Source organism: Bipolaris zeicola, assembly GCF_000523435.1.
Source record: "Bipolaris zeicola 26-R-13 unplaced genomic scaffold scaffold_421, whole genome shotgun sequence".
Classification (NCBI taxonomy): Eukaryota; Fungi; Ascomycota; class Dothideomycetes; order Pleosporales; family Pleosporaceae; genus Bipolaris; species Bipolaris zeicola.
Genome location: NW_006912470.1, coordinates 1 through 11,040, shown reverse-complemented (window position 1 = coordinate 11,040; position 11,040 = coordinate 1). Strand labels below are relative to the sequence as shown.

Genomic DNA, 11,040 nt, shown 5'->3' with positions numbered 1-11,040 from the left:
GCTGCAAGATGCGAGCAGCTAAATCTATAGTGATGACCCTCAAATCTTTTTTAATATCGTGGCCGATCATAACCCTATCACGAAGAAGCTCGCTTAGTTGAGCCTGGACTTCGGAAAAAGATCTGGCGCCATTCTGCGGATCGATGTCGGCCCAGCGAATCCCAGAAAACCGTTCATCAGTGTTTATGATGTTCACCGGCTCGGGGTAGCATATGAAGCTGTCAAATATGGTTTTGCCGTCATAGTTGACGACAGAAACGCGTCCAAGGACTTGGCCGATATTGGACTGCATCATTGCGCAGTCGATGGCGATTTTCTCGGTGAGAAGGTCCAGGTGCAGCCCTATTTCTTTTGGGGTTTCAGGCCCCGATATTATCTCGATCTCGTCCATTGATGAGTGTTGAAATTACAATTAGTTGGATGCTTAGGTATGATACTTTAAGGCGTGGTGAGAGTTTATTGAAACTGTGTTGAGTAGTTCCAGTCTCTGATTCGGAGATGGGGTGGCACGCAACAGTTTTCAAGTTTGATGTTTGAGAGAAACGATAAGTCTAGACTGTCGACGGTCCATTGAGCTTAGCGGAGCTGATTGCCAAGCGTTGGCCTTTTAACACCCGAGAGTATGTAGCGGTGGCCACGTGCATAAACGTCTTAGATCAGATGGCCAAGGATCTGAATATTTAGGATAACGTTAGCTTATCTCGACCCCTACAAGCCTGTGAAACGCGTTCGTCCAATCGTGGTCAAGACCCCAGAATCATGACACTTCTTGCTGCAAGCTACTTGTCGAGGCGTAAAAAAGGCGGCCAAAATGCCACAAGAGTGCGGCAATGCACGGTGTAATTGAAAGTTTCATTAAACATATCTAGATGTCATATACGCTACCACAGCAGTCGACTGGCAAGCAGTTGCGCCAATGCGATACAGCTCGTATTGTGCGCTAAGCCGACGGATCCTTCAAAGTGCTTCCAGTCGCTATCGAGTCCTGTCGCGCTCAGCCTCGCTTGTACTTAGACTTAGCCAAGATGGACTATCATACGGTGTGAGTAAGTCTTGTACGAATCGATATTCGCGGTACATTTTTCATCTCATGCACTCGAGGCAATCCTAGATGCAATGCAAGTCGCTACAAGACTTGGCAAATGATGTTAGAAATTGTGTGTGCATTTAACTCTAATTAGTTTTTGGCTTTTTTCACTAAACAATCTTCTATTTCCCTCACGTTCACCGTCATCCCTTACTACACGATTGAATATTTGAAGTTTTCTTTTCGAGCGAAATCCTCTCATAGTCTGTATTGAGACCGAGTACTGACCTCGCTTGCTCTTGGTATCTTTTGGAAAGTGGAAGTCAAGCGAAGGCTCAAGTTCTCGTGCCGTTGGATCGTTCTGCAAGCCTTCGCTTATGGCTTGTTATACCTAGCGACTAGTTGTTATTGTTTGACGACGTGGTAAATCGTAAGTGGCTTCTGTCCGCGGGGTATGCAGCCGAGAATACCGGATTGATTGGCTGTGCATTCGAGTTCGCTATTGCTTCATAGATAACACGTTGTATCAGTACTGCAGGTGGATGCGTAATACATCACTCCAGCGACGACAGCATCAGGTTGCACCTAAATCAACTCTCAGGTCGATTTCTAATTCCTCCTTTCCACGTCTAACTACAATTGTTAGCGACTGCGGCTCCACCTCTGCGTGCAGCATTCCACAAAATCAGTCATGGCTAGATCGACCTACTATCTCTGCTATCTGTTGTCTTCATTTATCTGCGGTTCGTAGCCATTGCTTTTTCTTGTTGAGGTAGTGCATCCTTGTTGCCGTTGTAGTGGCTTGTTGGTTCGGCTCAGTTGAAGTCATTGCTTCTGCGGCCTTGCATAGGCTGCGACACTTTTGTGTAAGGAATATGCTAATTTGCTTAAAACATCGCTAACGACTTGACCATATTTCTCACTGAACCTTGTCAGGTCTTCTCAATCAATTGTTCTTGATGTCGGTGGCCGCAAATACAAACCACAAAAGATCACACTTGGAGCTTCTTCGTATTTTCGCAACCTCTTGGCCCGATGGGAGAATTGCAGCGATAAGCAGGAGGAAAGCTCGTACTTTGTTGATGCAGACCCCAATAAGTTTCAGTATGTCTTGGATTTCATGCGACGTCCATCAAGATACCCTTTGCACTGGACAAAAGAGACAGGTTTTGACTACGCACTCTACAACAAACTCGAAGCAGAAGCCGGTCACTTCCTTCTCCATGGCCTGCGCGACTGGCTGCAGGAGAAACGCTACCTTGACGCCATCAAAACTGTCGTCGAGGTAAAGGTATTGCCAGAGCATGGACCTGAAGATCGCTGGAATCAGAAAGATACGAAGTCGACAAGATTCAGATACGATACGAAGTCAACGAGATTCAAAGTTTCTTTGGTTCATACTCGGGGAAAAAGCGCTATCGTAGCCCGTGTGAAATTCATACGGAAATTGACTACCCTATAAGAGGTTGTGGCTCTTGTGCAGTGCTCATTCAGGCTCATGGACCACAATATGATGACCCATCGAAGGAACTCACCCTTGTGATTACAAGAGTGGTGTTTGATGAGGCGGTCTGTGTGAATGAAACAATCTCTTGAGAGATTGAAGGATATTCCTAAGGCGTTGCTTACCCTGTCGCCTGATGCTTCACATGTGATCTAAATACAGTCATGCCCAACAAGTCTATTCGCACCTACCCTCAAACTTTCTGCCCCGCCTTGCGCACCTCCCCGATACCTAAGCTCTATCAGACACCTCATTATCACTTCATCTCGTCGCCCGTTGCCCGTCAGTTTAGTAGAGAGACTATGCAGTCCCATAGATGTGTACCGTCTGTGGACCTGTTCCTATTCGAGCTTCTTCCCTACTATCCTCCACCATAACTCTGCCGTGCAAGTGCCTCACACATATCTCGTAAGTACTCATCCTCATGATACTGCGGCCGAGGTGTCTTAAATACATCTTTTCTCTTCTCGCCTTTTTCCGGCCATGCAAGCTGTCTCTTTTCCACTTTGTGCTTTTCGAGGGCTTTCTGACCGGTAAATGTAGAACCGCAAATACAGGCAAAACTAGCTACTAAAGGCTGAGCCTGCGCCAACACAGGGTCCAATCTTAGAGATGCAAAGGAAGAGACCAAGGAGTCATTTTGTTGTTGGCTTCGAGTAAGAGACTTATCGGCTTGACGCCTATAATATAAACAGTCGCGCTTGTGTACCTGAGAGACTTTTTCAGGCTCAAAAGCAGGGCTGCAGATACAGGAGATATGTGAAGTTTTCGGGAGCACTGAAGATAGGATAGTGGTTGATACTGGCCATAAAGCTGGAGAAATCGTAGTCGAAGGTGAATGTGAAACCGTGAATGGCACCGAGTCCGGCGTAGTGCTTTTGGGAGTTGACCCAGATCCCAATTTTTCTGCCTGATGAGTCTTCGAATACCGCAAATGATTTCCTAGCTTCTTCTCGTTCTTGAAGCTCTGTCCACAAGGACACAGTATTTTCTGGGCTGTGGCTTCCGCAGGTGGAATAGGACGCTTTTCTGTCGCTAATGTTGGACCCGCACCCTGATTCAATTCTGAGTACCAAGTCAAATTCAATGTGATCGAACGCGCGTTCACCTGTTGTTCGTAAAATGCTCGTTGACATTCGTGACCATGAATTTTATTGTGGTTTTTGAATCTGCCGCTGCACTGACAAGTTACAGAGAGCATAAGTCTCGGCGTCGAAGCTGGAATTGAAACTCTAGTTGGAACCGTAGCGGCCCTTTGACTGGATTTTGGAGTCACAGAAATGACATGCTCCCCATTCTGATGGATTCTGCAAATTTGTTTGTGCCCTAAGTACGTCTCTGTATTCTCGAAACTTTGACCACAAGGGCAGCGAACCTGGAGTGTGCTGATTCTTCCTGCCGCGTCCGCCATGTCGACCTCCGTATAAGAAAAGGTAATATCAACAAACAGTATGTAAATGGAATGCTAAAGGAGGTATCATAAACTTTGGTACCAAACAGGTGTTAATTGTGAAGATATAATTCCGTCTAGAATGGCAAGATTCGTAGCGAGGTTAGCCTTTGGTTATATGATTACCCCGCCTTGATCAAGCGATTAGTTAACCGGGGTATTGCCGGCCGTCTCGAACGGCCCAAGAGATCTACCAACCGCTGGCGCCTAATCTAGGTGATGCCCCTCTCACCCATGACTCCATATCAAAATCATGAATTGGTTTCGCTCTGAGTACTTTCACAAAGATGGATCATTACGAAAATATCATACATGATAGAAAGCTTATCCTCTGCCCTAAAACCAGAGACTGGTCTGTACCAGAACTCCTCCAGGACTGTCCTCATTGCGATGACTTCCTGTTGTATTGCTGCGCATGCAACAACGAATCCTTATCAAGCCGTGAAGGCCATCGACCGGCTATACCCTGCCACCATTTTCGCATAATCTTCACCGATGGGGCGTGTACAAACAACGGATGACATGGGGCAAAAGCAGGAGTTGGTGTAGCATACGGCAACGATGATAGTAGCCAATTGTCTAAACTCATCACGGACAAAGTAGACAACTTCCCACTACGCTCAAACCAGCGAGCGGAGCTTTGTGCTGCAAAGTCAGGTCTACAGTTCTTCGCTGAGGCCTACACTAAAGATCTCAAGAGCGAAGCCGCTGCTTGGATTGTCGCGACCGACTCCGAGTACGTTGTGAAGGGCATGACTGAATGGCTACCGACATGGAAGGTATGTATTTGACAAGGGCTTCTAATAACACTTCTGATCGCATTTGTAGAGGAATAACTGGCGTACGGCTAAAGGTACTACGCCGACAAATCTATATCTGTTCCTCGCTCTTGATGGCGTGGTGACGACGCTCGAGGCGGAGAATGTGACGGTCAGTTGTCACACACAAATTAATGTTGGGGGCCCTCGCGCCTACGTAGCAATCGCTCATCCATGCTGAAGCCGTTCAACAAAGTAATCAGCGGGCGCCAGGCTTCCTCGCTAAAGATATTTGGGTTGAGTATGCTTGCGCAACCGCTAGTATATTTGACGATTAATCATATCACATGCAGCGTGTTTCACAAGAATGGTTGAAGAATTGCGGCGTAGTTGCCCGTGCCACGTCTCCCGCACTTGGTTACACACTCGTCAACGTAATTAGTTTTGCTTGTTCGTAACACAATCCACGTTTCATGATTGACTCTACTTGATTAATTGAGCGGTCAGCTTGCACCCCTCTTCGAAATCAAATAGCGCCACAAAATGCGCAGTGGCAGTTGAAGCTAAACACTCCCTTTCCAACTGCAATTTACACTACAATAGGTATGACGCACCAAATGAGCTGCGGTTATAATCTGAGTTGGAGTTAAGTTGAGTTGGCGAAACTAGACTGGGGGACGCGCTCGTGTTGGCGGCGAGGTGGGTGCACCGCCATACGGTAGGAACGGGCAGGTTATGTGCAGTGGTATCACCGACCAAAGTCCATACCACGCTCCTGCTATACAGAGAGCTCCTATCTGGGTTTGACGACGAAACACGCACTAACGTCCGTCCCTGTGGGTCGAACATCCCCCCGCAACGAACCACCAACATTGTTTGGGCATCTTACGCCCAAGCTGCAGATACTCTGAGATTTGATTGTACGTTTATATACCCTTTAGATCTACCTTTATCTATCACAATCCTTTAATAGTAAAATTACGGCAATGTAAGGTGCTTACGTGAATCTTTCGTGTTGAGCGTAGAAGCTGCAACGACGAAACACCCCTGTCCTACCTCTTATAGAAGCTCTACTTGCCTATTCGGAGGCTCTGTAGAACTTAAAGTTAGCTAAAGAATCTACGGCTATTCTATGAATAGGTGCAGCCTCTGTCTAGATGCGATCCGAGTTTTTCCGGCTTGGTGTGCCAGTCCTTCGCGTTTAGCGAGAGGATTTAGAACGCCGATACAGCTGGATTGCGAACGCTTAGCGGCCTACGATGTACACCTGCGCTATGCCAAAAGAGCTGAAGCTGTGGCGCAGAGTTCTAGAAGCTTCCATTGTGTGATCAAGCGCGCAGTTACTCGCTATTCTTAGAAGCACACCGGTTGTGGACTCTGTTGGCCTCGCGGTTTTCTGTCGGCTAGATGGAAAGGGGGAATCCAAGTCGAATCCAAACCTAGACGTTATTCACAAATGTTTCATTTGCGCGGCTGCTTTCTCGTTTCTCCTGCGTCGTAACAGGCAAGCTTTAAGCGCGTCAGAGTTTAGACCCTGCCAGTAGCGCCAAAGGCTTTATATTCTATGCAGCTCTCGATGAAGACGCGATTCAGCCTTGCGGGCAGTGCACGACGCGTACATGGAGCCACGCCTTACCCCGCTTAGGGCTTCACACAGGATTCACCACCAAGCCAGGCATACAGCGAAAGCCGGTAGCCTCAGCTCGCGACATCTTGACGCATCACAGGGTCCTATTGGTATTTAGGGTGGTGCACCTGCTCGTCATTCTCTCTATAGGCTTACCATCCATCAGTAGCATGAAAGCAACTAGCAAGCAAGCGCCCGCACCACCAGGCTACCGACTTTAGCCTTTCGAGTCCTATTCTTATCGCATAACTATACCTACTATACACCCACACGAACCTATGCGGCTCTTGCGGTACAGTGAAAGGGGAGAGCTTAGCATCCACAGCTTCGACGATGGCGACATACCCCCCTACGCGATACTCTCACACACCTGGGGCGCAGATGACGACGAGGTGACCTTTGCGGACCTCCAGGCAGGCGGTGGCAAGACAAAGCTAGGCTATAAGAAGATCGTCTTCTGCGGAGAACAAGCACAGCAAGATAATCTACAATACTTTTGGATTGACACGTGTTGCATTGACAAGGTCAACAAGGCTGAACTCGCCTTCTCTATCCGATCGATGTTTCGCTGGTACCGTAACGCAACCAGATGCTATGCCTATCTGTCAGATGTTTGGAAGAGGAAGAGGAAAGCTTGTGATAGAGCCAGTGAGCTTAGCTGGGAGCCTGCTTTTAAGCTAAGTCAGTGGTTTACGCGGGGCTGGACGTTTCAAGAGCTTCTCGCTCCTACCATAGTCGAGTTCTTCTCGCAAGAAGGAGAGAGCCTTGGTAGCAAGACATCCCTGCAGACGATGATTCACGAGATAACTAACATTCCGTCCGAAGTGCTCAACGGGACCCCACTCTCTCGATTCAGCGTCAACGAGCGGTTAAGGTGGGCAGAAGGACGGACGACTAGGCGCGTCGAGGACAGAGCATACTGCTTACAAGGCATCCTTAATGTTGAGCTAGCGCCGGTATATGGCGAGGGCGAGGCCGGCGCATTCAAGCGTTTGACAGGCGAGGTCGACAAGTTGGAACGATGCATTCAAGACATACGCCAAACAGATCCCTGCGACGACAAGAAGCGCATTGAGGACACCAAAGGTGGACTACTAGCAGACTCCTACCGTTGGATTCTTGACAACACCACATTCAAGCAGTGGTATGATGACCAACACAGCCGACTGCTCTGGGTGAAAGGCGATCCTGGTAAAGGCAAGACAATGCTGTTGTGTGGTATTATCGACGAACTGCAAAACTCTTTACCTCAGACTGCCCTTCTATCGTACTTCTTCTGCCAAGCGACAGACTCGCGTATCAATAGTGCCACAGCTGTGCTGCGGGGCTTGTTGTATATGCTCGTGGACCAGCAACCATTACTTGCAGTTCATGTTCGCAAGAAGCACGATCGCGCAGGCAGAAATCTGTTCAATGACGCTAACGCCTGGGTCGCCCTAACGGAGATCTTTCCCGCCGTACTACAAGATGTAAGCCTTGGCACAACGTACCTAATTATTGACGCGCTCGACGAATGCGTAACAGACTTATCAAAGTTGCTCCGCTTTATCGAAAAGCAGTCATCTACGTTCTCTCGCGTCAAGTAGATTGTATCTAGTCGTAACTGGCCGGCTATTGAGGAACAACTAGTGCATGCAGAACGCAAAACGCGGCTGAGCCTTGAGCTGAACGCCGAGTTAGTCGCAGCAGCGGTCAACGTCTTCGTCCACTAGAAAGTTTGTTAGCTAGCGCAAGAGAAGCGCTACACGCCAGTAGTGCAATATGCGGTGCTTCAGCACTTGACATCCAACGCGAACGACACCTTTCTCTGGGTCGCGTTGGTGTGTCAAGACCTTAAAGTGACGCCAAAGTGGAACGTGCTCAAGAAGCTTGCCCAGTTCCCGCCTGGGCTGGACTCTTTGTACAGTCGGATGCTGCAGCAGATAAGTGAATCTGGTAGCGCAGATATGTGTATGCGGGTGCTAGCAGTGACTGCTGTCCTGTATCGACCCGTCACAGTCGCTGAGCTAGTTGTGCTCACTGAGCAGCTTATAGACTTTGTTGATGACCTAGACTCTGTGCATGAGATTATCGGTCTATGCGGATCGTTTCTCACGCTACGCGATGACATAGTCTACTTTGTGCACCAGTCAGCTAAGGACTTCCTCACAAAAGCGTCAAACGAGGTCTTTCCAGATGGTATAGAACATGTCCATCAAACCATTTTTGCAAAATCACTTACTATTCTGCATAAAGAACTTTATAGAGATATGTATAACCTTCAAGCGCCAGAATGTTTTATAGGGGACGTTAGGCCCCCTCATAATAATCCTCTAGCTGTATCGCGCTACCCATGTGTGTACTGGATTGACCACTTCTGCGACTCAAAATACAAGACACCAGCATATAGCGCTACTATATGCACGTTTCTTGAGCAGCAATATCTCTACTGGCTAGAAGCGCTCAGCTTGTGCAAAAGCATGGCCAAAGGGGTGGTCTCAATGACAAAACTGTGGCATGCAGTCCAGGTAGGGCCTACTTGGTTACACATGTAGTCTTAATGATGCAGTTGCTAACGTGATTAGGAACTTGGAGACACATATGCATTAAATGATATTGTGTATGACGCACGACGTTTTATTATGTATCATAAAGAGACAATCGAGAACTATCGTTTACAAGCCTATGCATCTGCTCTGCTGTTCAGTCCAGCAGACAGCATAGTAAGAAGGCTGTTTCAGCACGAAGCGCTAAGGGGAGTAACCGTTAAGCCAGCTATAAGCAACGGCTGGAGTGTGTGCCTGCAAACACTCGGAGACCATGGAAGTGCTGTTGCCTCAGTGGCGTTCTCGCACGACTCGACCCGGTTAGCATCAGCGTTAGGCGATACGACTATCAAGATCTGGGACGCAAACAGCTGGACATGTATGCACACACTCGAGGGCCATAACGGTGTTGTTTACTCGGTAGCCTTCTCGCATGACTCGACTCGGCTAGCGTCAGCATCAAGCGACAGGACTGTCAAGATCTGGGACATGCGCAGCAGGACATGTGTGGAGACGCTTGAAAGCCATGACGGTGATGTTTTATCAGTGGCCTTCTCGCATGACTCGACCCAGTTAGCATCAGCGTCAGACGACAGGACTGTCAAGATCTGGAACGCGAGCAGCTGGACGTGTCTGCATAGCTTCGACATCGGTATACCTCTCTCACACATGTCTTTCGATTCTACTGGTACTTTGCTCCATACAGAAGTAGGCACTATCACTACATCTAGCTCCCAGATTACGGACCGTATCGGCGTTGCAGCATCAAAACTACAATACCAGGGTGCTGGTATAAGTCTAGATCGCAACTGGGTTGTGTGCAATGGTAGGAGTGTATTATGGATACCCTTCGAGTATCGACCATCAAGCTTGGCTGTGAGTGAAACCCAAGTAGGGATGGGAGTAGGATCAGGAAGAGTCTGGCTTTGTCAAGTGGTCTAGATGAGAAGTTGTGGATAAATGGAAGACGTTTCTAGCTATTATGCCTCTGTGCTTGTCTAAAGGTAGATCTATGCAGTATTTATCATAACTACATGGAATATTAATCTCGCGGCATCTATTCCTAGCCAATTTCTAACAATAGACAGCAAGCGACTGCGCACGTAAGTAGTGGCTATACGAAGCCTCTCGAGCTTTGCGCCACATCTCGAGCCGTTTTGGTATAGCGTAAGTGCATATTGTAGGCCGCTAGACTTTCAAAACAGGTTGTGTCAGCACGCTAAGTCTTTTCGGTTCTTGCAATAGACTGGCACATCGCACCAGAACAACTCGGAAGCCACCTAGACAACGGCCGTACATATTATGAGAGCAGTGTCATATTCTTTAGCTAATTAAGTGTTGCTTGGAGGGTTCGAAGGATCAAGCGATTGTGCTGCATGTAACATAGCAGGGGTGTTTTGCTATTCTAGCTTCTATGCCAAAGACAAGAGGCTTAAGAACGCAAGCTATAACGCCGTAATTTTGCTGTACAGAGCCTGCGATAGATAGAAATAGGTGCAAAGAGTATCGGCTCATTAAAATGACTCTACATAATTGTGCAACGTGGGCATAACATGGTTAATCAATGTTCGTGGTTCGTTGCGGGGGGATGTTCGACCCACAGGGACGGACGTTAAAAGTGCTGCGGTTGCTGCCAGGGATATTTGGAATGGCTTTCGAAGCGGCAGTGGCGGCACAACGGTGTTCCACAGCAATCACAGCAGCCAGCAACCATCTAGCAGCAGAGAAGGTCTGGGCAGCCTCAAAAGAGACAGATGAAGGAACCGCTATTCTTGGGCTTTCACTTCCAAGATTCTGCGACCCTGTTCTCAACCGCTTGGCGGCGTTGTCTCGCCTCTACGTACCTGCCTACTTGGGATTAACCTGTTTCATCCTAGATTAAGGTACTCTCAGGCGAGCCTGTGTAGCAGGGTAGCTGGCATCACACAGCCCGCAAGTTTTCAGCTTCTATAATCCTTCGGCCCATGCAATTTTTAAACATACTCTATGCCCTAGCTTGCAGTAGATTGTTTTGTAATTTCTTTTGTGTACTAGATCGACTTCACGACATCGCCACTAGTAACACTAATGTGTAGTCAAAGGTGAGCTGACGAATCTTCACTGTTTGCCGATATCTGTAACGGCGCAGGCAAGACTACTCGGATCAGTA

The 11,040-nt window shown here is 48.0% G+C and overlaps 5 protein-coding genes across 5 annotated transcripts; 4 read left to right on the top strand and 1 right to left on the bottom strand.

The window, feature by feature from the left end:
- Positions 1–1,976: 1,976 nt before the first annotated feature.
- On the top strand, positions 1,977–2,318 carry COCCADRAFT_67216 (uncharacterized protein; the record flags this gene model as incomplete). Its single annotated transcript, XM_007720205.1, has 1 exon — positions 1,977–2,318. A coding segment is annotated over one exon (342 nt), but the record flags the coding sequence as incomplete, so codon positions are not given.
- A 574-nt stretch (positions 2,319–2,892) lies between these two features.
- Positions 2,893–3,732, bottom strand: COCCADRAFT_112070 (uncharacterized protein; the record flags this gene model as incomplete). The annotated part of the gene is made up of 2 exons (XM_007720204.1): positions 2,893–3,258; positions 3,310–3,732. 2 exons carry the CDS (start codon positions 3,730–3,732, stop codon positions 2,893–2,895), a joined length of 789 nt encoding a protein of 262 aa, XP_007718394.1.
- A 2,633-nt stretch (positions 3,733–6,365) lies between these two features.
- On the top strand, positions 6,366–6,587 carry COCCADRAFT_112069 (uncharacterized protein; the record flags this gene model as incomplete). Its single annotated transcript, XM_007720203.1, has 1 exon — positions 6,366–6,587. A coding segment is annotated over one exon (222 nt), but the record flags the coding sequence as incomplete, so codon positions are not given.
- Positions 6,588–6,644: 57 nt separating this feature from the next.
- COCCADRAFT_41933 (uncharacterized protein) lies at positions 6,645–9,833 on the top strand (the record flags this gene model as incomplete). The annotated part of the gene is made up of 4 exons (XM_007720202.1): positions 6,645–7,943; positions 8,091–8,873; positions 8,931–9,475; positions 9,533–9,833. The coding sequence occupies 4 exons, from the start codon at positions 6,645–6,647 to the stop codon at positions 9,831–9,833; spliced, it is 2,928 nt and encodes a 975-aa protein (XP_007718392.1).
- A 646-nt stretch (positions 9,834–10,479) lies between these two features.
- Positions 10,480–10,773, top strand: COCCADRAFT_112075 (uncharacterized protein; the record flags this gene model as incomplete). The annotated part of the gene is made up of 1 exon (XM_007720201.1): positions 10,480–10,773. One exon carries the CDS (start codon positions 10,480–10,482, stop codon positions 10,771–10,773), a length of 294 nt encoding a protein of 97 aa, XP_007718391.1.
- Between the last annotated feature and the right edge of the window lie 267 nt (positions 10,774–11,040).